Genomic DNA, 27238 nt, shown 5'->3' with positions numbered 1-27238 from the left:
TGCACATGTGCGGGATGAAAAAATAACCACAGGCGATGATTGAATGTGATCTCACAGGGCAGAAAGTTTGTCCCTAATAATAGTCTTTAACAATCTAGAAAGTGTGGGCTTCAGTAAATGTGTGAGCTGGACTGTGGATCAACAGGCAGGGCAAACATCCAGGTTTTCATCTGTTCTTTTAACCAAGCTTTGGTTGGATTTGTTGCTATGCAGCTGGAAGGATTTTTTCAAGTAAATCTCTGTGCAAAAGAAGAAAAATAGTACAATAAAGATGAAAAACTCAACTTGCAGAATCTAAAAGTGTGTTCTTTTGGCTATTTGGAGGACGTTTGACCAATCAAAATCAACAGTTATTTTGCACCTTCTCACATTTACATCTTTAAAGATCTATAAATGAAGTGTCATGGTCTTATAGAAGGAAACAGAACATTTTTTTAATGTGCTGGAACAAAAAATCTTAGCAAAAGTCAATGTGAATCGATTGAATCTTGGAAATTTTGACGAAAATAGTTGAAAAAGACATGCCTTGGTTTGAAAATGCTTTCAATAGCCAGGCCACTGGTTCAGTTCCTGATTTGATGAAACTCAGATGCATTTCATTACCCCTGTTTTTTTCTTTCTCCACATTTTTGTCCATCTCCAGTGCAGGTTTAAGGCTAAATGCTCCAAAATAAAGCATCTTTTAAAAAAAAATTACTGTATTTTACAAAGTGGATTTCCTCTAAAGGTCAAATTTATTGATTCTGATGAACCTATGCATACCAAAGCAGTTGCTGGAGTCTTTAAATAGCAGATAAAAATAAAACTTTTTACCCAGATTTCATATTTGTAATGGAGGTGAAACACCAAAACGAGACCACACAGATTTCACTTTAATAATCCCTCGCTGCATCCTTAAAATATGTTTTGTTTGAGTTGAACCAGAAGGTTGATGTTTAAAATGATGATTTGGAACAGTCTGAGTAAAAAAAAGAAATCACCTTTCACCCTCATCCTTCTGTTCCAAAGAATATTTGGCTAACCTGAGGATGTGGTCACTTCTATTGGCCTGAGCTGTGCAAATAGACCCAGCTGTAATAAATCATTGTGTTCTCTTTAGAGTATTTCAGCTGCTAGCTTAATCTATAACGGACTAAAATCATGCTTGAACATTGTTATGGCATTATATCGTCGGTATTTTCAGAAGGACAACTGGAAAACTCACATCAAGTGTAAATTTAAAATATTTTTCTAGACGTGTGATGTTCTGCTATATATTTGTAAAATCAAATGACCTGCAAAGTGTCTAAGAAATTTCTGGGTAGCATTTGTTCCTGTCACGTTTTTTTTTCTTCCCGTGGCCTAATTTTTCCCTGCAAGATAAAGTCCTTCACCTTGATGGAAATTGTACAATCATGGCTAAAAGTAGAAAGAACTCAAAAAGGTCTTTTGTGGAGCTTTAATGCCATAAATCCTAAGAACAAAATTTAGTGGCAGAGTGGTCTAACCCACAACCCAAATATAGTGTTACAGTGGCGCGTTGAATGTTCGACCATTTTCGAAAACACAAAACTTTGAACCAATTTTTGTCAAAAATTACAGAAAGTGAGTCAGACCATTCTGCTTCCAAACCCTTCAAGTCATAGAAAAACAACTAGCTGCACAGCTTAAGTCATTAAAGAAGCAAACAATGTGGCTAAGTCAAAGAGGAAGCTAACTACACAGCTGAAATTACAGAAAGAAGCTATCTACATAGCCAAAGCCAGAGAAAGAAGCTAACATGCAGCTGAAGTCATAAACAGAAGCTAACAGCACAGCTAAAGTAACTGAAAACAAGTAATTACACAGCTGAAGGTATAGAAAGAAGCTAACTACACAACTAAATTAATACAAAACAGCTATAGCACACAGCTATGGCCATAAAAAGATGCGAACTACATATGTAAAGTCATAGAAATCTGCTAACTTAACAGTTAAAAAAAGGTAACTACACACTTAACAATATAAGCAGAAAGTAAGTATACAGCTAAAATCATAGAAAGCAGCTAACAATGCAGCTTAAGTGAAGAGTTTAGAAGCAGAGTGGTCTAACCCACAAAAATCTGACTTTTAAATAATTTCTCTAATATGTTATGGTCTAGGTTTTAGTGGCAAAGTGTTCGAACCCACAACCCAAGTATAGCGTTACAGTGGCAATGTTAGACCTTTATTGAAAACACAAAACTTTGAAACCATTTTTCTCAAAAACTACAGAAAGCAGGTTAGACCACTCTGCTTCCAAAGCTTTCAGTTATTGTCAGTACCGGATTCTGGTTTTAAACATGTCTGCTGGTATGTGAGCATAACCCAGCACAAAAATAAAAACAAGCACCGACTTTTTGCGAGCGAGGTGGTCATGTTGATCTGTGTGTTCATTAAGATTTCAAACTTTCTCATTCGTCTCGTCTCGCTGCAGTCAGCTCCGGCTCCACGGGGCTTTTTGGAGTCGGGCTCTGAGGAAATGAATCACTTCTGATGTGATCTCATGCTCACTGTTCCCATCTTTTTCACTCTTTCAAGGTTTGACTTGCCCTCCCCCAACATCTCTTTTCGACCATTTTACGTCTCTCGCTGGTTCTCTTTCCGACCTCCACCTGTCTCCCCCCGCAGCTCCTCCGCCTCCAGCCTCTCCTTGCTTTATTCATCCCTTTAGTCACATACTTTTACACATCTTTCATTTTTCTTGACTTTTTTTCTTTCTGTTACAGTTATCCTTCCTCCCTAAATGTTTCCACCATCTTTCCTCCCAACTCCTTTCATGCTCTTCCTGACTTTTTTCTATTTCGCATTCCCTTTCACTACTTTAAATCTTCCTCCTTTCTCTTCCTCTTACTCACTGTTTTAATTATTTTTCTCTCATGCGTCATAGAGCACATTTCATTGACCACCATGAATAACCCCTAAAAGTTTGCTTCATGGCTTTGGTGGGACCATCTGGTGTGTGTGTGTGTGTGTTTGTGTGTTTTTGCATTTCAGCTACTTTATGAATAGTGGGAGTTGTGTGTTGATGTGTTTAATTAGAGGAAATTAATTTGTGTGTTTGTGTACGAGACAAGGAGAAAGAAAGAAGAGGAAAAAATGCAATGGAAGGAGAGAAAAATAGTGATAACAAAGGCGGAATCTTGCTTCAGTGCTGCTATTTCTGTGCTTGTTTATGGAAAAACTTTGCCATTAGTTTGAATTTATGGGCTTTTTTTGCATGTCTGTGGAATGGATAACCGGTTTGACAGGCCTTTGTCTTCTTCGGGGTGAAGACCGTGGTTCAGTGACTGAATCAGTCTCATGCGCAGCCACATCACAAAGAGATGCTCTGATTTATTCCCACACAGTAATCACACAAGCATACATATCACTTCACACATAAAATTCATTCTTGCACACATGGATGAGCACATGAGTGCTTGTAAATGCTAAACAGCCCAGTGCAGCAAACACTCCTGGAAGAAATATTTCTTCAGGGCCCGCAGGTGTTACCAATATTGGAAAAATACTATAGCTACTGTAGATATTGTATAATTTACATTTTTAATTAGTTTTCATACACCAACTCTAAATAAACACTGCCTGCGGTTCAGCCCAGTTCAAATTAAGGTAGTGTCTACAGATACGGACCCGTACCCGTCGCCTGTGGCCTACGGATACGGCACTTTCCTTTGCTATAAATATTAATGAGACGTACATGAATATTAATGAGCCGGCTGATGAACGCGCTTTGTGATTGGCTGGTAATCCGACGTACATAAATATTAATGAGCCGGTTTGGTAATCCGAGTGATGAAGGCGCTTCCGTGATTCGAGGTGAATCTGCGTGCCGAGCCTGTCATGTCAGTCATCTGCTGTTCTCTTTTCTATCATGCATAATGTCTTATAAATATCATTATCTGACTTTTTCACGGACAGCGATTTGGGGGTTGAAATCAGCACTACTATTAAAAATAGCAAAACTTTTTATTCACGTGACCCTGTTCTAATAAAGCACAAACAGCAAACAAAACAAATGGCGGAACTAACAGCCAGCAAACTACAAGTATTTTTTTACCTTCAAAAGTAGCGACAGACTATTACATATTAACAACCTAAACAAAACCCTGACGTATTTTCTACGTCTGTCAACACAGACACTATCACAGTCTCTTTAATGTTAGCGGACTCTGTTGAATGGCTAAGTTACATCACCACAAACAAATCTCACAATATCACAGTAAATCGAGTTTGTGGTTTTTTTAAATTCATGCCGAATTAAAGAGCTGCTCCTCACCATTCACGAGTGTTTGTTTCATATTCGACATCCTTAACTTTATCTTGTAAATTAGCGTCTGAAATTAAATGGGAACATTTGCAATGGAGTTCGTCAGCCGTTTCCACCACTGAACGCGGTAAACTAATTAATAGGAGCTGGACTTCAAACAATTTAGACACGGCGTCTAAAAGCGTAAAAACTGCAATGTCTAAAGTGTGAGAGGAGACGGTGTATTTTTGGTTAAATTACACAATGTTCGCCGTCAAAGTCATTCATATAAACTGCCTGTAATGTGCAGCAAATAGTAGTTAACCGGCGCCAGCTCTTCAGTGACCTTAACGGGTCCGTACCTCTAGTACAGATGCTACGGGTACGGGTCCGTACCTGTAGCATCAACCTCAAATGAAACATCCCTGAATTTTTGTCGCATGACTGTTGGTTGCATCAGAGTTACTAATAGCTCAACACTTGCAGGGAGGAGTGCAGATTTTTATTTTTTTTTACAGAATTTTATTAGTGCAAATCTTTCTTTTGTTGGCAATTTTAAGAAAATAAAGTGATTTTTATTAAATATGATGGAATTTTTCAACAGCATGTCACAGATAAGCAGTTCAAGGACCGTCGGAAAGTTGAGAATCTGATGATTTTTTGAGTTTTACAATTTCTGGCAGTGGTAAACGGTTTCGTTTTAGCTTCTGTTTTTTTCCAAAACAACATATTTTTAATCTTGCACCCACATCACAACAATGATTTGTGCACGTACAGTAATCACACATGCACACGTATGACTTCACACATCAAATTCATTCTTGTACATATGGATGGACACATGAACGCTTGTAAATCTTAAACAACCCAGTAGTTCTAAGTAAACACTGAGTGCAGTTCAGCCAGTTCAAATTCCTTGAATTTTTGGTTGCAGCAGAGTCACTAATAGCTCAACATTTGAACTGAAGGGTGCAGATTTCTTTGCCATTTTTTACAGCATCTTATTCATGCAAGTGGTTCATTTTTGTAGATTTTACAAAAATAAAATAATTTTCATTAAATATGATGTGATTTTTCAACAGTACGTCACAGATGAGTAGTTCAAGGACTGTTGGAAAGTTGATAATCTGATGATTCTGCAGTTTCTGGCCGTGGTAAATGCTGTGATTTCAGCTTTGTAAACCTGCACGTACATTACAATGATGATTTATGCACACACAGTAATCACACGTGCACACATATGACTTCACACATCAAATTCAGTCTTGTACACATGGACACTTGTAAATCTTAAACAGCCCAGTAGTTCTAAGTAAACACTGTCTGCAGTTCAGCCCAGTTCAACTGAAAATTCCTTGAATTTTTGTCACGGTTGTTTGTCACAGCAGAGTCACTAATGGCTCAACGTTTGAACTGAAGATTGCAGATTTTCTTTCCTTCTTTTTTTTTTTTTTTTTTTTACAGCATCTTATCAGTGCAAGTGGTTAATTTTTGCAGATTTTATAAAAATAAAATAATTTTGATGAAATATAATAAGGTTATCCCTTTAAGCTGCAGTCAATTCCAGCCATTTTCAGTACAAAAAATCGCTAATATTCTATTTGAGAATTAAAAATATGACGAGAAATACAGGGAATATTGGACGCGCATCACGAGGTGCATTTCCTTGAAAACGACCGATTGGTGGATTATATACCGACTTCAGGACATGTTTTGGACAAAATAGTTTACTGGCTTGTTTCGTCTGGATGTCCAAGGTTGGATTATGGCCGTTTTTTGTGGAATATTTTCATCTGTGTGTAATAATGAACCCGGAAATGTGAGTCGCGCTGTGTACGTTAAAGCTGTGTACAGAGAACGGATGGATGGATATTCGTTGTTTGTCGGACAAATGTGTTTATATTACCCGCTGTGGTAATCACATCTGAAAGTGGTTTATACCGGCGGATTCATGAGAATCTAAGCTTTCCATCGGCGTATAGTGTTTGTATAATCGCGTTTTCAGCCTTCGGACATTCTTGAAATTCCTTTGCAAATTAATAAGTGTACCGCCGGCGGGACACTGAAGTTTAACCGGTTATTCAACAGTAGATCACAGATGAGCAGTTCAAGGACTGTCGGAAAGTTGATAATCTGATGATTTTGCAATTTCTGGCTGTGGTAAATGCTGTGATTTCAGCTTGTTTTTTTTTTCCAAAATAGCATCTTTTTAACTCTGCGCCTACATTACAATGACGATTTATGCACACAATAATCCCACGTGCATACGATTTCACACATAAAATTTATTCCACGCATGGACGAACACGTGGACGCAGCCCAGTGCAGCACACACTCTTCGCCCTTCTTCCGCTGCTTTTGTTAGTGGGACTGTGTTTTACAGCTGATTTGCAGGCTAAATCCCAGCCAGCCTGTTCACCTCCACGCTGCAGCATGTAACATATTGTCCTAATCAATCCCTCACACACTAAGAGGCTTTTCAGTGGAACCACCCGGGGCTAGCCAGCGGTTAGCGAGTGCTTATCCCCCCTTTTCTTGTGGAGAGAGTGAGAGGCCGGCTCCCCACAAGAATTTTATCTTTCCAGGCGCAGAGGCTGGCTGAGAGGCCAGAGAGCGAAGGGAGGTGGAGGAGAAAAGACGTTGGTCGGGTTTTATCTGGGGTCAGCGGGGGGTTCAGCAGGGGTCTGATCACTGAGCCAAGCACAGGCAGTTAAAGGGGCCAGAAAAGACTAAATGAAAGCTTCATTATGAGTCGCTAAATTGAGCATCGAGAGGTTTGATGGCGACGCTCTTTGTGGCGAACTGATTGGAACAATGGGAGAGTCTGTAAAAATGTCACTTCCATCCTCGTATGATGGTTTGTAGAAGCTGCCAAACACATTGAGCTGCTGGACGCGGACCAGATTGCATTAAGAAAAGGATTACAAGTTCTCTGTTTTGCTCCCTCTGATCCTTTCCCTTTTTGTTTTTCTTTTCTTGTTCCATTTGAGTCATTTTCTGCCTTTTCTCTCTCGTGATTACAAGGAATTACAAGTTCATTAAAGTTCATTAATTTGAAGAAAATTACACAGCATCTGTAATTTGTTGGTAATGTATACATATTTATCATTTATTCTTCGAACAAGACTTAACTGCAGCTATTTATCTTGCTAGCTGAGAGACTGTAGGTGACAACTAATGCAAAGAAAAAGACAAACTGCTAAGTTCGTGTCCGTATTTCGTGAACTCATATTTTTTGTCAGCCTGTTGCATTTTCTCTACGTTCTTTATAAAGCTTTGGAAAAGACCCAGAACATATCTGTTTTTAAAGGCTTCTGGTTACTGTAAATGGTTGTAATTTATTTTATTTGACAGACATTTTACAATTTGTGTCACTTGGTTTCCACAAATTTACTCTACAACTGCATCGTTTCTTGCTTTTTTGCACCCAAACTATTCAAATCTTGTCCAATTCTACTCAGAATTTGTCTTCATTATTCAAAATATTTCCATAATGTCTCGCAATTTGTCCAAAATGAATTAAAATTAACCAAATTTTGTCCAAAATGACTCAAACTTCTTCGCCAAAATTTGTTTAAATTGTCCAGAAATGACAGAAGATTTAATCCAATATGACTTGAAATCTTTACATGTTGTAACTTTGCAAAAATGTTTCTTAATTCGATCCGTTTTATTTGTCTGATACATTTGAAATTCTGCGGAAACCTGGATTTCCTGCAGATTGCACAGTCCTGACATTCAATTCCAGTTCTTGTCTGCTAATAAAAGGGCAGCACAGTGACATTTCTAGTACAAAAGGATAAAAAGTAAAGGTTCAAAGGAGGTGTTGCAACTCCTGATTCGTGCCTCCACAGAGGACTGCTGCACACAGCTGATTGCAGAATAAGGGTCGACTGTTAAGAAAGGCACTCGTCCAATTTAAAGTCGGTCGCAGCCTGCAGGTCAACAGGTTGCGGCTCGGTGTCGAGGCTCCGTTTGGCTCCGGCCGGCCTCCTTTCATCTCCTTTTAAGTTTGAATACAGGGATCAGCTTTGCTGACTTGTTTCTTTTTTGTCAAACCTCGGCACGCTCGACCTGTCCTGCTCTCTCGATGCTACTTTTTCGTACTGAATTGCAAACACATGAAAGCAGCGTCCTGGAGCTCCTGGAGGCTCGCCCCCTAGCGATGCCTGCTGGAAGGCAAGCTTTACCCTAATGAGCTGAAGGAAGCCGGCTAAGACTCTGCCCGAGGCTTGTTATCAAAGACGGATGATTTGGAGTTTTCAGTCTCCTTAATGAACTCGTTTCTGGTCTCCTGTCCCCCTCATTGTCGTTGCTCTGGTTTTAAATAGTCTGTCTTACATGAAGGAGATCAATCAAAAACAGAACAAGAGGGAGGGAAGAAATATCAATCACAGCAGCATCATTTAAATACACCTGATTCATAATGAATGCTTTCATCTTCTGTGTTTGTTCCCCTTTTGGATTAAATACAAACAGCGTAGTGTGTGTGTGTGTGTTTTGTGGATGGTTGCATAACCTCCTCTCCTCTTTGTCTCCAGGTATCGGCGCTCAGAAAGTGCGAGTCGCGGAGGAGCTGGAGGCGTATCCCACCGAGTCTGTTGATCTCAGCTGCAAATTCATCGATGGAGGAGGTGCCACCAAGCTCACACAGGTTGGCAGATCAAAGAGCGCTTTCTCAGTGTGTTGTGGGTTTTTTTTTTTTTTAAAGCGCCGAGGCTCAGAATGTGAGAGTAAGACTGACAGTGCTGTGATGCCTAATGGAGGGAATTCATAAGTAACAAATGTGAGGAGCCGATCGGTTGATTCTAGGGGTCAAACGGGTCAGTTTCTTCCCTGCAATCTTTTCATTCTGCAGAAAAAAGGAGGACATGCAGACGCAGAAACTCAAAAAAGAAATTCTCTGTAGATAAAACCAGTGTAGATGTGTGTTCGCTGGGGTTTGTAAGTTGAAATTTGGTGATATTTTTATGAAAACCTTGAAATAATCAGAAGGTTTTGGGGTTTAAAAACATAATACACATGCACATTTGCACACAAATGAAATGAAGTCAGTTTCTTCCAGTCTCTTTTTAAGTATATTTTCAATTTGTACATAAAAAGCCCTGACTACAAAGGCGGGACAAATGGAAAAACAAATCTAAATACTGCAAATTGCCTTTTGTGTGTGACTGAGGTGGAACAGTTTGTCAAAAACATGATGTACAAGAAGCAGGTGTTTGAAGCCAGTGCTCCAATGGAGTGATGCAAAAACAGAGGCACAGATTAACATCAGATCAGTGTTTTAAAACTTCAGATAACAGCTCAACACATGAAACATTTCCATCAAGTTCTGACAGATGCTCTTGTCTTGTTCTGTCGTCTTATTCCACACTGGGTTAATGGATCCTAACTGTCGGGTCCGTGCCACTAACTGTTTGTCTTAATATGCCCAAGTTTTTTTATCCCAAAGAATTTTTATTTTTGTGCCAGATATAGCTCAGAAAACAAACAGAAAGAAAGCAATAAGATTTCAGTTCGATATATGGCTTAAAATACAAATAAATACACTAAAATGAGTCAAAAATAGAAAAAAGCACTAAGTGATTCTGGCAAACACTCAAACAACAATAAAATATTGTGCACTGAGTTAATATTTTGCACATGAATTTGGAATATTGCACGAGAAATATGAAGTATTGCACCGGAAATCACAAAATCGTACCTGAAAATGAAATGTTGCTGAAGTTAACTTTGCACTTCCTGAGAAAAGTAATTTTGAGCACGATATTGATATGATTGTTCGGAAAATAAGAAAAAAAATAGTAAGTAAAATCTTCATGTGGTACATATTTTGTTATTTACATTTTTTACTTTGTTTCCATGCTTGTCTCCTCGGCTCTGTGCAAACACAGCCTGCAGTTCAACCAAAAGCTCAATGAATTTTTGTAATGCTTTTGTGCAGTGTTCATTGCAGCTTAGTCAATAATGATTTCTTGGTTGCACTAAAGAGCTCAGAATTTTTAGTTTTTTGCAGAATCTGGTTTGAGAAAATATTTGGCAAATTTGTAGATTAGACATGTAGAATAAAATGATTCTGATGAAATACCATGATTTAAAGCTTAGGTTTGGCTTTTTTTTGTTGTTGAAACGCTGAAAATCTGACTCTTTTTTTCTACTTTTACATGTTTGAAATCAAATAAATGCAATGTAGTTTTGCAAATTTCTTACAAAAGTAACATCTTATAAACCCCCCTGCAGATTTTAGGGAGAAGAGGGTTAATTTTCAGTTGATTTTTGAAGCGTACCGACCATTTCAGCCTTCTGGAATCCAGATAATCAGCAGAAGGAAGCACCGGCGCTCAGAGGAGAGGATCAATACGGCTGTTTGTTCGTGGAGAATCCTCCTCTGACATGTTTCGTGTCGCTTTACACAAACATGGAAGCAGGAGGAAACAGCCATTCACGATGCATCGCAGGTGTCTGTCACATGTTCATCAGCGGTTTGACACTTTTCCCACCCTGAAGAAACAACACAGGGGGTTGCCGATGTGTTTGAGAGCTGACGGGATTCAACACTTAAACAATGACTCCCTGCTGGAACGCTGACAGTGTCTGTTTCCTCCGGCTTCCCGTGTTTCTTCGAAGATAAACCAAACACATCGTGGGCCACAAAGTCTGCTCAGCATGCAGGAGTGAAGTGTAAATCATCAAATTACCTGCGACGTCAGAGTTTTCCTAAAAACAATGCCGTCTTTTGTACTATTTGCACGGCATTAGTATTACCTGGGGATCTCTGCTAATTGGGCCCAAAAACCACATGGTTAGACTTATGGAAAGCTTGTGGTTCGGGTTAAAATGATCATTTTTAATGTGGTATGTTGCTGTCAGCAGCAATGTTGCTTTGACAGGTTTAGAGAACAGTGGACAGCAATATTGGGAAAATGTTTGTATTAAGCCTGTTGAAAGATAGGCCTCGAAAAATGTTTCTTACCACATGCTGCTACATGTCATCCATCTCAATATCCTCCCAAATTTCCCTCTTCTTGCTGACTTAATTTTGCCGTTTCTGTGAATGCTCCATAGGCCTGTTGTGTGTTGGCCTTAACCCTGCATTTGCTCCAAAAATACTGTCAATAATTTCCACCGCAGCTTCCATATTTTGGCTGGGAAAGAGGTAGAAAAAGGCGCACAATAAAAACCAACAACAACGAAAATACACCCCAATCACTGAGATGAAGATTTGCATGGCAATAGTAATATGTTTGGTGAAATACAGTAGGTGATTTGTGGGGGAATTTTTACTTTACCAATTACCGACGTGGCACATTCACACGGGATTAAGATCACCGACATCCTTTGCAATTATTACAAATCACCGTTGGTTCCAAGGTAATACTAATCCCATGCGAATAGGGATTTTGTCTGTCATTATCAGCGAAAAGCATAATTTCTGGCCAGTGTTTGAACATTTTGTTACAGTTTTTCCCTCAGTTTATCTCTAACTGAATACGCAGAGCTGAGCGCAACACAAAAATGAGATATTTTATTTGCAAGGGAATTTATTTTCCCAGTTGACAATGCGTTTGACAGCACCTCAACTATTTAATACCCAGCAGACTAAAGTGAAACCGCTCTGAGCCGAGAGTTCAGTTTGATCCTGAGCGATCCGTCTGAGGTGTGGGTGGAATCATTAGCTAATTTGTTCACATACAAATTCTGAAACTGCAGACGGACGAAGCTGCCCTCTGATATTTTCTGGAGATTCATCCTCTAATTTGCGATGACATCCATCCCCCTCTCTGCAACCTGCAGCCCTCTCTGCTCTCCCTCTTCCCTTCCCTCCACACGTCTCGCCTTCAGTAGATGTTTGCTAAATGTTTATTGATGAACTTTATTCCCTCTCCGTCCTTCTTTGCAGTTTGTATTGGCTGTCACTTTGAAAATTGCAGGGAAAAAATGAAATCAATCTCGCATAGCATCGCGGCGTTCTCCCTAGCGGTAGAGTCTCATGCATCCGTGGCAAATATCAATAGCTCTCACATATCAGAAATCTAACAAGGAAAAGCCTGCAGGATGGCTCTCTTTCAAATTATGTTCTCTAATGCAGCAACTGGGACCTTGAGAGAGTGTTTGCAAGTTGAACAGACCTCACGTTTAATCTGGAAACAGATTCTTGGCTTCTTCTTCAGACGGCTTTAATTGAGTTTGACATTTCGCGACTCTAAGTTAAAATAATTTCAGTTTGCCGGAGCTGAAGATTTTGATATGCATTCAGGGGAATATCAAGAATTACATCGCTTTTAAATGTATATAATGTCCATTCCAGTTTCATTATTTTGCAAACAAACAGTCAGTGTATCAAACATAAGGTAACAAGACGATGCTGGAAGCACTGGAAGTTCATTATCGTCGTCCGTCCTGCTGATTTTGTCCGTTCACGAACATGGTCAGCAGCTGGAGCTTTAGGAGTCACTGCAACACGCAGCTCATGGAGGCAATTATGCTGTTTAAAAAACTTTTAGTACCCATATTGCTGCAATTTTTGCAAAAAAACTCAACAACAAACCATTCCTCTTTGGTCTGATGTGATATTTTTAGATTCAGTGTGACTTGCACTCCTGTGGAGATCATTACCTCTCCTGCCTGTTGCAATTAAATGCCTATAAATCCTCTTGGAAATGACAGGAAAAAAGCCAGACAATCATTATTTCAGTATCAAACTGATCCAGTGATGGTTATTTGTTCATCCACAGGGAGACTGAAGACAAGAACTGCTAGTAGTTAAGTTGACTCACTTTTAATGGAGTCAATTTCCCCAAATGTAAGTCCTGAATTGGAGTTCATGCTCCAGCCCAGAGTGTAACTTCATCCATGACAGAACTATTAACTTTATGTTTGCACCCTTCCATTCGAAACTTTGTGTTTTTCAGGGGACATAAACTCATCTTTGTGTATCACTTTACAGTTTTAATTTGTTTCCATACTTCTATCCTATATGCTCAGTGGAAACACTGCCTGCAGTTCAGCCAAATTGTCAGTATCCGGAGTAAGAACAGTATAGAATTTTTGTTTGAACAAACTCTTCATTTCTGACAATTTCTTCAACGATACAAGTATAATGCAATGACTTTGATGACATAACGTAATTTTAAGTCTCCTATTTGCTTTGTGTAAACACAGCCAGCAGTTCAACCCAGTTCAGTCAAAAAGTCACTGAAGTTTTGCTGCATGACTGTTGGTTGCAGCAGAGTCTATTATGGCTTTTTAGTTGCACAGATGAGTGCCATTTTTTTTTGTCTTTTGCACAAAATGGTTAGTGCAAAAAGATGTATTGACATCCATCCATCCTCTATACACCGCTTTATCCTCACTAGGGTCGCAGGAGGTGCTGGAGCCTATCCCAGCTGACTCGGGCGAAGGCAGGGGACACCCTGGACAGGTCACCAGTCTGTCACAGGGCTACATATACAGACAAGCAATCACTCTAACATTCACACTTATGGACAATTTAGAGTAATCAATTAACCTCAGCATATTTTTGGACTGTGGGAGGAAGCCGGAGTACCCGGAGAAAACCCACGCATGCACAGGGAGAACATGCAAACTCCATGCAGAAAGATCCCAGGACGGGATTTGAAACGGGGATCTTCTTGCTGCAAGGCGAAAATGCTAACCACTACCAGTGCTTCTTTCTGTTTCTACTGTTTTTGGCTCTGACAAATGGTGTAGTTCTGGTATTTTTTTTTGTGATATCATGAAACCTGTCAGTGGATTTTGGGGCTTCAGAGGGTTAATCCTTGATTTTCCTCTTTTTTTAAAAAAATTGTCGTTCTGCACATCTAGAAAAGTGGATAATCAAATAGTAACCACTGGTTGTTACTAATTCTCTTCTCACCAGGTATCTTGGATATGGGAACCAGTGGATGGCCAGAGGGACAACATTGCTGTTTACCATCCAGTCTACGGACAGAGCTTCCCCAATCCGTCCTTCAAGGATCGAGTTGTTTTCCTCCTCAACAGTCTGGAGAACCCGTCCATAAGAATTTCTGACCTACGAATGTCCGACGCTGGCCGCTACACCTGTGAATATGCCACCTACCCTTCTGGAAATGAACAAGGGACGACCACCCTCGTCATGCTCGGTGAGTAGAGCATCTGAAAACGTCCCATAAACCTCCAACAGGAACCACGAGCGTCTGAATATTTCGGATGTGGCTGAGAACTTTTCGTGTTCACATGTGAAGGGTTAAAGCAGCAAAAGGTCAACAACATTTCCACTTTTCTGCAGAAGCGAGCCGTGCTTGAAACAGACTTTCAAAAGCTGTTCTGCTGCATCAGCCTTGACAAGTGCCTCCCCAGCCATCTGCTTATCACTGCTTTCTATAAAAGATGCTCCCACTGGACCCAAAGTCTAAGAAGAAGCAATTTAAAGCATTTGACGAGTACTCTCAGGGTACATCCCGGTTAGCTGAAAAACAAGAAAGATCGCTCAGAAAGATTCTGATTCAGATTTGGCACTACAAGTAATAGCCTTTATATGTAGATTCACTTCATTTGCATGAGTGTGTTGATCAGGAGGAAGTCTGCACGATGAGATAAAGTGTTGCTGCTCAGGTTGAAGCTTTGAGCATGTTTTGTACACGATAACTTTGATTGTATAAGTCAGTATTATCAGAACGACTAAGAATATTATCAGTATAGCAGCTTGTGGCATTTAGGTGTACAGTTTATTGACAGTATTTTGCATAAGCAGATTAAACTCACTTAAACTACTGGTGTTAACTGTATTTGGAACTAATGTGGGCTCATCTGATAGAGTGATTCAGCGCAGTGAGCACCCCTTTGGCTCCTATGCCTGTTTTCCCTCGTTGCTTTTGTTGACTTGCTCACTCAACATTGTGTTGTGTTTTGTATTAACACGACGAGTGGTTCGGCGTGAGTGGAGTTCAACAGATGCTCTACAGGTGTTAGCCTTCGCCGCTATAACTTGCCAACACATTGTCACGTCTGTAAACAAAATCATTGTCAGAGCCGACCTCTGCTGCGACCTCCGACATGTTTGAACACCGTTGTTTAATCAAAGTCGGGCCTGTTTTGACAAGATGACGGTATTAATTATTTGTCGAGGACTGCGATTGTGGGAATCAGAAAAAGGTTGTTAGCATAATCTAACAGTAGCTTTGTATTCCTGGCTGTCTGGTGTAACAAAAGCAGTCAATAGATGTTGTGTAACAGAGTGGTGATTTATTGAAAGGAGGTTAGGTTTTACCACAGCACATAAACCAGGGAGTTAAAGGCAACACAAGTACTACTTAAATCAAAATATATCCAGAAGCAACCGTCTTCATTAAGGTGAATTACCAATGATATCTAACAACCAGAACCAAAACAAAGAAGAAGAAAAAATTGCAGTTGTGCTCGTGTTTACAGATCCTGGCAAAATTTGTGAAATGTTGTTTTTTGTTTTTTTGTTTTTTTTTAGGTAACACACTACCATTCAAAAATTATGGGTCACTTTAAATTGTCCTTATTTTGAAAGAAAGCAGTTTTTTTTACAATGAAGATAACATTAAATGAATCAGAAATACTGTCTAGACATTGTTGATGTGCTAAATCATGATTCTCTGTAGGAATGGCTGACTTTTAATGGAACATCTACATAGGAGTACAGAGGAACATTTCCAGCAACCATCACTCCTGTGTTCTAATGCTACGCTGTGTTAGCTAATGGTGTTGAAAGGCTAACTAATGACGAGAAAACCCTTGTGCAGTTATGTTAGCACATGAATAAAAATGTGAGTTTTCATGGAAAACATGAAATTGCCTGGGTGACCCCCAAACTTTTAAACGGTAGTGTAGGTCAACTTTAACTCATTTAGAGCAACTTTAACTAATATGAAGCAACTTTAACCTGTAATGTAAACTTTAGCTAATATATAAATGTTTTTATGGAGAACGTGACATTTTTTTGGTGACCTCAAACTTTTGAACGGTAGTGTGAGTTTGATCATGGAAAAACTTTTCTTTCATTTAAAGTTAGTAGTCACACAAAGTCATTTATTATCACACAATTATATTTGCTCTGATCATTCATGTCTTCATTAAAGAATGGTACATATTTTACTAATTCTGCCAGGGCATGTACATTTTGAGGACAACTTTAACATTTCTTGTCCAAAACCAAATTACAAAGTAGCACCCCTAAACTAAAACTAACAATGCTGTACTTATTCAAAATGTTTCCAGAGTTCATATTTAAGTCTTTATCACTTACACATAACAACTTATCTAGATTTTGTCTCAAAATATTCACACCAAAATCACCCTGCTCATGAGAAGAACCACCGCTGAGTGCTGGATGAACAAGCCTTTTAAAAGTCAAAAGAACATCTTGATTGGCTGTGATATGGTCTACTTCAGATTTCTGGCCTCCAAGATAAGGGAGACCAGGCATCTGATTACTCTGACGCACTGTTTGGAACTTTAATTGTGTCTCATTTAGTTAAAAATCCAAATAGTACACTGCTTAGGCTCATAAAGATGTCAGTGTTGCTTTTCAGTGCATGTTTGGATGAGACTTTGGGTCACTGTATGAGTGGAATGAGGAAACAAAGGAGGAAAATTGAACAAATAATGCGCAAAACTGCAATTTAGATGTTTTCAAACTGTGAGAAATGCCTCCCCAGGAGTGCCAGGAGATATAAAGGAGGCAGAGACACGAGGCAAAGATCCCGGAAGAGACAAAGGGCTTTAATACGAAGTGAGATTAATGTGATAGTGAGGTATGTTGAGCCTGAAGCCAGAGCTGTCAGTGTCAGGAAGGTGGCTGTCTTTTGACCTGCTAGATCTCCATGGCAACTGATGCTGCACAGAGAAGGTTCTGCTCAGAGATTGGCGTTTAATGCAGCTCTAAGATTTCACCAATTTGTTTCCGGACGATATTCTCTCTGAATTCGTAGCTGAGGGAACAGTGCAAACCTGCTGAGCTGTATGCTAGTGATGTGATAGTAATGTGTCTCAATTTATAGAAAAGGTGGTCTGTCATCACCAGGTTGCAGGTTTATTACCAGCTACCTTGACATTCTGCAATCACGCCTGCAATTTCTGGAGAAATTGCAGCCATCTAGTCAAGACCCTTAACCATGTCCGGTGAAGGTGGGCTTTAGTGTGGCCGATCCTGAGCTCTGCACCCAAGTTCCTTGAACACATGAAAAGAGAATATACATAATACATAGCTGACAAAGCCATGCAATGACACTAGGCTCTCATGGAAACCTGCATGCATTCAGCTGGTGTTGCAGAAATATGCATGAATATGTTTCTATGTTTGGTCCTGATTTGCAGCCACAACTATTTTCCTCTGCTGATACTGCAGCTAACAGGACTCAGATTAGAAAACATATTAGTCTTTTCATACTTATCACATAGAATATTGAATCAGTAATGTTCATTTCACTTGGGTTTGGCTAAAAATGTAAGTGATCCTCACATATCCTTTTTTAAAGAGTCCATCTTTAAATGTATGAAGTTTTAGGCTTCAATTTTTAATGTGCAGCAGCTGCACTGAGAGTCACTGAGCGGTGAAATAAATGTATTAACTTACAGTATTAACACTTTTCCTCTCTTGTGTCATTTGCATTAACAGCACCTTTTTTTTACAGTAATGATTTTTTACATTACTCATGACACTTCATTATAACAACCTGTCCCTCTTGACTGAAGTAGGTGCCATCGGTGCATTTTGTTCAGAGGTAGAGTCAAATGATGCTTTAAAACCCTCTTTTATTGAAGCCTGCACAGAATCTGATCAAGAAAATCTGGGTCAGCAAAGTGTGCTGAGAACTACTGATGTGATCTTCATTATTACTCTGCCAAGGAACGCAGCAGAGTTATGTGATGATAGTGTACATTTGTCTGTTTGTCTGTTAGCAACATTAATCAAAAATGGACGAATGCATCTGGATGAAATTTTCAGGTCAGAAATGACACAAGGACCATCTGATTAGGTTTCTGCGGTGATTTGGTTTGTAGTCTGGATCCACGGATTTGTTAAAGATTTCTGTATCAATGCGAGATGGCGGCACACTGTCACTGTTACCATGACAACAAGTGAACGCTACGTCAGCTGCCTGCTGACGTACACATGATTGTGGTCCTACTACAAATCAACCACTGCGGACTTATCAGGACTTATCCGTCGGAGATGACACAAGGAACAATTGCTTAAATTGTGGGAGTGTTTCTGAGGCCCATCAATTCCCGCCACTCACTATATATTTAGGTCACGTTATTTGGTATCCGTACATAACGTACACATGCAAAAAAATTAGTTTTTGTCGGCTGCTCAGCTGATTAAGCAGCAGTCACTCTGAATCACAGCTTACAGAGATGGTTTAGGTGTCCTAAAACCCTAAACATCTCATTTCCATGCTGTGCATCAAGTTATAACACAGCCAATATACATGATGCACTTAGGGTTTTTCAATTGAGTTTAACTTATAGTTTCTAGGAGCTTAATTATGTCCAATGTCCATCACAGATTGACATCAATGAGTCTACTTCGAAATCATATAAAATTCTTCCAAATTCAGAGCTTACTTGAGAGTTGTCACATTTTTAGGAGTTCAGTCATGTTTGTGTGAAAACAGGAGCAGCGAAAAAGCAAAAATGCATATATGTAAGAGTTTGAAAGCTGACTTTTTAATTAAAAAAAAAAAACAACCCCAACACCATGAAAGTAAACTGGTGTATGCTAGTTTTTCTTCTCTTTACAGTTTAATTCTTGGTCATATACAAGCCGCACCACTGGAAACCCTTAAAGAAGATGTAGAAATGCTTAAAGGTACCCCGGCATCTTGATTTTTTAAAAACTGAGTGGATGTTTAGTTTCTGTTAGCAGGGGACCCATCCTGTTTGTAATCGGAGACAGCTGGTGTTATTCATCCACCCACATGTCCTTGCGTTTGCTCTCCGCTTACAAAGGAATCAGATGCTGGTGTCTTTTCCCTCACAGTGCCGAGGAGGCTTCGCGAGTAACAACAGTCCCCTTGATTGATTCATGGAAGCCGCATCAAACAAGGCAAATAGAATGAGTTCTTATGCGGTGAGGACCTCGTACATTCAGCCGACCCTTCACCGTGGAAGGAGGAGGAAGGAATGATCTGAGATGATGGACTCTGGATTGAAAGGCCGCATTCACTCACTGAGCTGTTCGACGCTTCCATTCATCATCTGCTGGTCAGATGTGGGAGATATTTCTATCATTTCTTGCACAATTTGGGTGCAATTTCAGAACCTTTATTTATTTAATCCCAGTATAATGAAGTGTAAAACTGAAGGAGCTTGTGGAATTTTGAAAGAATCAAAAGCACGCATGAGCGTCTGCAGTTAATTTGTCGGTGCCTCGAATGTTGGTTATCTGTGCCGCAAAAATAGCACACACTGACTCTCCTGCAGAAGGCAAAAGTTAAAATAAATTCATTATAGCATCCCAGTTGTTGCTGCCATAATAGTACACAGGGAGGAAGTGTTTTACAGTCTCTTTCATGTCGTGTCCCAGCAGGGCCAATAACACTTTCCCCAGTCGTTTTAGAAGTCAACCTTCACACAACAATACACAATCTACTTCTCTGGAAGCTTCTCTGACGGGAAGCAGAGCTCGCAGGAGATGCGGAACTTGGCCGTCTTGCAGAGGAAACATGCAGAGATATTCTGGCTGGCTCGCAGATGGATGTGCGCTAAGCCTCCTAAACTGCTGCTGCTGGCACCGAGCGGAGGTAGACTGGGAAATACCTGCTGGAGAGCTCACTGACTCGCCTTTTGTCTGGAGTTGAGGCCGAGCCAAGACTCTCCGGGACAAAGTGTGGTCCGTGTAAATGCGTTTGGCAAAGTGTCTCAAAGTCACAGGGAAAACGGTCGCGTTTTAACTTATTGGATATATAGAATCCATACGAGCCAATCACATTAGACCTTATTGAATCCGCAACTCCTGGCAGCCAATCATATTACATTTTATTGGATATAGAACCGCCAGCACCCCAATCATATCAAAACTTATTTAAGTGTGAATACATAATCCTGACAGCCAATTGTGTTATAACTTATTGGATGCAGCAGCACGGTGAGCCAATCTTATTACCACTTATTGGGGTGTGAATAAAGAATCACTGGCTTGACAGTGAATGATACCGTATTGTCCTGCATAGGGACCGTACGAAATGAATGGCAGTCAATTACGGTGCATCTTATTGGATGTAGAGCGGCCAACAGGATGGAAATACAACCACAGGTGAAGGGGAGTCGAGTGGATCCTGTTTTCAGTGTTCTTATGACTCGCGATGTGAAGTATTGCCCGCTCTGTTTTTGAATCTGAAGAGGCAGATTGTGAAAGTGCAGCGGTTAAAGGAGCAGACCGCAGACTGGAGGGTCACTGGCCGGAATCCACCGACAACAGAGCGAATAAACGGCCGAGTGGAGCTTCTGAAAACAGTCTCTCAGCCAGACATGATTCAGTGGTGGAGCCGACCCTAATGGACGGAGCTAGCTGCTGCTTTCTGGCCAAGTCTGAGTGAAGCCTGAGTTAAAAGGCAACAAGCAGGCAGTAATATGAAGACCAGCAATTTGGGCAATATATTAAAATGTTATTTAGCCGCTAGCTTTCTTCTTTTAGGCTTTTGCCATCCATCAAGTCTACAGTGCGTATTATCTACGTGAACCGCCGTCCTGTACAAACATTTTAGGCAGTAAAAGCAAAGCAAGGATGCTAATGAATAGTTTTTATTTGTCAGTTGACTTCATCCAAAGTGCAGCAAATGGAAAAATCATAAATCAGTGACCAATGTTTTCCTTTAAAACAGCATCAGAGGAGTTTCCTGCAAAACAGTTTGACAGATTTGAGCTGTTTTTTTGTGTTAACTGGCTCGACAAAACCTAAAATCCCCAACAGAGAGTGAGTGATGGTTATCAGCTTTCATTGTTAACTGGTTTTCGCGATTAGACTCTGAGCGTGTTCACATAAAAGGAGGCGTTTGATGCTTCATTTGACTCCTCTTCTGCACCAAACAGAGCAAACACCGCTTCAGTCAGAGGAACAGGTTGTTATATTAGAGAGCTATGAAGACTATAAAACTTTATTGTGGTAAAATGTGCTGTTACTGCAAATGATGAAAGAGACAAATTGTTAATGTAGAAGCTGTATGTCAGAGCTCGGAAACTTGAAATTTTGTACATTTAACCTGGTACTGAAAAAGTGCATTTAGGCCTGATACTGCCTCGTAAAGAAAGTAGAAGGTTATCGATTGAAAACCAAATACCACAACACTAATCAGCTTCCTAATCTGTGTCCTGTTAGCTGCAGCAGAGTAAGATGAACTTGGCAACAGATCAGAATCAAACATGCACTGCTAACGGTTCCTCATGGGAACATATTGCAGACAGTTTACCTAGTGGAACTGCACAGCTTCATTCAGTTATTTAGATTTTTTTTACATGCTTTCTATATTCTATTTTCGTATATCCCAGGAGGTGAGTTCAGAGCGCAGCATCAGACACACTAAGACACTTTTGAACCAGATAGGGTTGACAGTCTTGATCAAATGCTGAGGCTTTAGAAGCTCAACGCTTCAACCACTGAGCCACTGCTACCGTAATTAGATTGTATTCTGCAATCACATGTGCAATTCCTGGAGAAATTGCAGATGTGAATGCAAAAAGGAAAATTACGATTGTATATATTAGACATTCTACAAAATAATTCAACAAAAAAGTGTTAAGTGTGGATATGAGGGTGTTTTTTTAACTAATGCTGTAAATGCCAGCTACACCAGTCAGTGCAATCACACCTGCAATTCCTGGAGAAATTGCAGATGTGAATGCAGAGCGCTGCAGCTACGAATCAGAACAAAATGTAAAAACGTGTCTGTGTATTTTCTGCAAAACCAACTGAACCTATGCAGATTCTTGTGTAATGTATTCGCACAGTTTGCCTGCTGTAACTGCACGGCTTCTTGATGTGGAATTACTACCACACAGCTCAACAGGTTTGCAGGTAAAGCATATTCCCTCCAGTTAGAATCTGTATCATTCTGGAGAAGAACTGGTGAAAAGGGTGGTGGTCTTACAGCAGATTTAAATTCAAAATTCTGCACAGATCCTCCTCCAGTGCAGGTTGGCTGTGCAGCATCAGTTTCCATGGTGATGTAGCAGGTTAAAAGACCTCCCTGGCACTGAAAACTCAGACTTTAGGCTCAATATTCTTCACTAACCATTAATCTTGCTTGGTAGTTCACCTCGGAGTTCTCTTTAGCACACAGTTTTTTAAGATACATTTCCAAGAATGTTGCGCCGAGTGTCTTGGAGAAGTTTCCTCGGTGCTTCTGTGGACTTGTCGACTGTCCTAATTGCTTCTGTTTCTTCATGTAGTCCCAGACTGGCTGCATGGTGTCAAGATCAGGTTTCTGTTGGGGCCAAACCATCTGCTGCAGCTTGTTGTTGAGGGAAGAAGTGTTATTCCTCACAGATTGCATACTGCTTTTAGAAACAGGAAAATGTTGGTATGGAATTAGGGCAGCAGTGGCTGTTACACTTAGATTGATTTTAAATGAATGCAAGAGGAAATCATCTTGAGTTCTGCAGATTGCATGGAGCAGAAACTGGACTGGACTCCTGATTCAAATCAAGCTGTAGCCATGTTGGTAACCTGATTAGAAAACCTAATTTTTATTGATCTGCAGTTTTGAACAGGAAAAATGTAGGGCTTTATGTGTAATAGATTTTTTTTGCCCAAATTTTATTCTGCATTTACTCAACAAATTAGACGTCCTGCGGGACCTTTTGCTTCTGAAAAATGTTTGCATGTGAACTTCTGTGTTCGGTTTACCAATGCAGGTGATTAACTGATTCCACACAGAGAAAAATAGACTAAAATGCTGCTTTTTAAATGTACAGTCATTGTCTTTTATTCAGGAATTAGTTGGTAGAGCAGATCCAGTTCAGTGTTATTAGTGATATGCAGGTTAAATCAGGGTGAATGATACAGTAAGACATATAATGTGTTGGATGAGAAAACAGATCAACTGAGCAGGATAAAATACGATACGATAATATAACTTAACTGTATCGTATCATATATTATATTGTATGGTATCACATCACAATACAACGTAACTTAACTGTTTCTTATCGTATGGTATTTTATTGTATCGTATCACAACGCAATGTAACTTAACTGTATCGTATCTTATCTTATTGCCTTGCGAAAAGGTATGTTACGATAAGATTAGATACAGTTAAGTTGCGTAAAGTTACATTGTGTCGCAATATGATACGTTACGATACCATACAGTTCAGTTAAGTCATGTTAAGTTATGTTGCATTGTGATATGATACAATACGATACAATAAGATAAGACACAGTTAAGCTACGTTAAGTTACATTCTGTTGCAATATGATATGTTCCAGTACGATACAGTTCAGTTACGTAAAGTTACGTTGCGGTGTGATAAGATAAATATGATATGATAAGATTAGATACAGTTACGTTATGGAAAGTTACATTGTGTTGCGATATGATATATGATACAATGTGAAACAGTAAAGTTAAGTTACGTAAAGTTATATTGCTTTGTCATATGATAAGATCATATGTACGTATCCACAGGGGTGTTTTTCTCGCATGGAGACACCACATTTGAATATCGCCTGCTTGGTAGGCCACTAGGCTGTCACATGATAACCCTTCAGACCTTCAGTCTGGTAGAAGCATCAGACCAACATGGCACCTCAGTCGCAAACTTTCTCTGTTATTATCAAAACAGTTTAGCAGAAAGTATTTCTGACAGCATTTGAGGTGAGAAATTGGTTGTGCAGTTGTTGAATATTCATTATTTTAGTTCAACGACGACTAGTTTAAACATTTCACAAAAGTTTCACAAGGGACCGGAACTCCACTCCCCACACCAGATTTTCATAAAGTAGAAGTCCAGTCCACTTTATGCAAATGAGCTCCAGTGTGGCGTGCTGTAATGCAACTAGCATGCAACGAGGGACATTTCACATAGACAATGAATGGGCTGCAAGAAATTGACAGATCCTGTGGACATTTACACTACCATTCAAAAGTTTGGAGTCACTTACAAATGTCCTTATTTTTGAAAGAAAAGCATCTTTTTTCAATGAAGATAACATTAATTTTATCAGAAATCCAGTCTAGACATTGTTAATGTGGTAAATGACTATTCTTGCTGGAACCTGTTGATTTTTAATGGAATATCTCCATAGGGGTACAGAGGAACATTTCCAGCAACCATCATTCCTGTGTTCTAATGCTACATTGTGTTAGCTAATGGTGTTGAAAGGCTAATTGATGATTAGAAAACCCTTGTGGGATTATATTAGCACATGAATTAAAGTGTGAGGTAATGTACCATAAGATACGATACGATAGACTTCATTGATCCCTCACTGGAGAAATTTACATGTTATAGCTGTTGGATAAAAGTAAGATATAAAATAAGCAGGATAAAAATTACAAAAAACACAATAAAGCTAAAACAAGAATAATAATAAAGAATAATAAAGGTCACGTGAAGACAATATACAAGGCAGGATCATTAAGATACAAGATAAAAATTGAAGTAAAACCAGAATGACATGCAATAAAATAAAAAAGTCACAGATTCATATGATAAACTTGAATAAAAATGAAGGTGCACAGTGAACACTACAGTTTTTCCACATTGGATCCTGGTTCAGCAGTGGCAGTCATGGCTGATTATGGAAGCAGCGAAGTGCAACCAGAGTCAAAACTGTCCTCAGGTCTGGTGCTACATGTGTCCTCGCTGCTGCTTCTTCTGCCACACTGTAACAAGGAGAACAGTGTTCCTGCTGGGTGACTGTCGGCCTTTATGCCGCTGTGTGCTTCCTGCAGGCACTGCTGCTGAAAGATATGCTGAAAGTGACGGCACCGGGCAGGTCCCAGGTGAAAGTCTGTGCAAGAGTGAAAAATAGGGTCTCTCACCGAAGGAGTCATGTGTGCAAAGCGAACCCTCCCTGTATGAATAAAGGTTAAACTGAAATTATGGAAGTTAGCGGGATGGAGCTCGGAGCAGTTTAAGTCCCAGCGCTGACGATGCTCCACATCCAGTGTGTTTATGGGTTTATTCAGATACTGTTTGGCTTTTCTGCCTATGAGACAACACATTTTGGTTATTAGCTAATAATAGTGTGGAACAGGAATATGCAGACGGATCCATTTCTGACATTTAAATGTCTTGCTAGTGTTAATGGCGTCCTTTCTTGCAGGATTTATTAACCCTCTGCACCCCACAACCTGTCGGCAGATTTGATAGACATGTTAACTTTTTACACATTGATGAACTTAGGCTGGTAATCATAACTAGAAATTGTGAAAAATGTAACAAAATCTTTTTAGCATTTTTAACTGGAGCCCTTCAGGAGCTCTGCTGTGATTTGACGCTCAATCAGTAAAATTCTCCAAATCTGAGCTTAAAATTGTGATATTTCACCAGAGTAAATTCTTTCTACATGTCTATTTTACAAATACACTTAAATTGTTTGCAGTAACCAGATCCTGCATAAAACAAAACATCGACAACCATGAAGCCATTAGTCTTTCAACTGCAACAAAAAAGACAATTTATCTGTTAAAAGATCACCAAATTTACACCATGTATCAGAGCTAGCTAGCAACTGTGAAAAACTGCAAAAAGAAAACACATCAATTTCAACTTCAGCGCTGAAGTACTCATCTGTGACATGCAATTTGATGGGGAAAATGATCCAGATCTAAGCCTAAAATCATGATAATTCATCGAAATCCTTTTATTCTGTATCCCTAAACTTAAAATTTCACCAAAAATAAACAGTTGGCATTAAGTGCATTCTATAAAAAACTAAAAATTCTGCCTTTATCAGCATAACCATGAAGCCATTAGACTTTCAACTGCAACCAACAGTGATGTGTCAAAAATTGAGGAACATTTCAGCTGAACTGCAGGTAATGTCTAGACAGAAATGATAGAGACGGGTATGGAATCAAATTAAACATGGAAACAGTGAAATTTTTATAGTGTATAGAACCACCTTTTTTTGTATTATTATTATTAAGTATTGGTAACACATGTGGGCACTTAATGTACATGCAGAGGTGTTTTCTTTCAATTTTTGCATAATAATTAATCACAGAAATCAAACTTTCTTCTTTGGGGGAATTTACGCTACTGTTCAAAAGTTTGGGGTCACCCAGACAATTTCATGTTTTCCATGAGAACTCACACTTTTGTTCATGTGCTAACATAACTGTAAAAGGGTTTTCTAATCATCAATTAGCCTTTCAAGACCAGCTAACACAATGTAGCATTAGAACACAGGAGTGATGGTTGCTGGAAATGTTCCTCTGTACCCCTATGGAGATATTCCTTTAAAAATCAGCCGTTTCCAGCTAGAATAGCTATTTACTACATTAACAATGTCTAGACTGTATATCTGATTAATTTTTTGTTATTTTCATTGGAAAAAAACTGCTTTTATTTAAAAAAATAAAGACGTTTCTAAGTGACCCCAAACTTTTGAACGGTAGTGTTTGTCATTCTAACTTTAATTTAGTGCAAAGAAAAGATGTATTTAGGTTCAGTCTCCTATTAGCCATGGTTCTGCTGTTTCCATTAAGGTGGAGGACTTCATATCGCAGTGAAAAATGAGCCCATGGTGAATAAAAATATGACAGGCGAAAAATATGCCCAGAGGCTAAGAGTGTTAACCTTAAAAAACAAGTAGAGAGCCACTTTCCATTCACAGAAAATACATCAGTCAGCAGACACAACATCAACCAGCAGCCTTGGTGATTTGGAACTGTATCCCCCATCCTGTTTTGGAGTTGTTAAATGACAAAAAAACTGAAAAATGCTGCTGAGTTTACATTTGCCCTCAAGTAGAAGCAATGAATCAGTCAGAATGCTGTTAAATGCAGCAGCACAAGGGGTCCTGAAATG

General features: G+C 39.4%; 1 protein-coding gene and 1 long non-coding RNA gene across 2 annotated transcripts in view; both read left to right on the top strand.

Annotated features, from left to right (window-relative positions):
* The window catches only part of LOC127536272 (uncharacterized), a 578171-nt gene that overhangs the window by 468012 nt on the left and 82921 nt on the right, over window positions 1–27238 (top strand). The window lies entirely within an intron of this gene.
* The window catches only part of pvrl2l (PVR cell adhesion molecule related 2 like), a 300493-nt gene that overhangs the window by 199141 nt on the left and 74114 nt on the right, over window positions 1–27238 (top strand). The window contains 2 exon segments of the mRNA XM_051956145.1: window positions 8788–8900; window positions 14127–14370. Of these exon segments, the coding sequence (XP_051812105.1) occupies window positions 8788–8900; window positions 14127–14370 (357 nt within the window).

The sequence above is a fragment of the Acanthochromis polyacanthus genome, chromosome 11 (assembly GCF_021347895.1).
Source record: "Acanthochromis polyacanthus isolate Apoly-LR-REF ecotype Palm Island chromosome 11, KAUST_Apoly_ChrSc, whole genome shotgun sequence".
In the NCBI taxonomy this organism is placed as follows: domain Eukaryota; kingdom Metazoa; phylum Chordata; class Actinopteri; family Pomacentridae; genus Acanthochromis; species Acanthochromis polyacanthus.
Note: the sequence above shows the minus strand (reverse complement) of the source record. Positions and strands in the feature narration are given on the sequence as shown.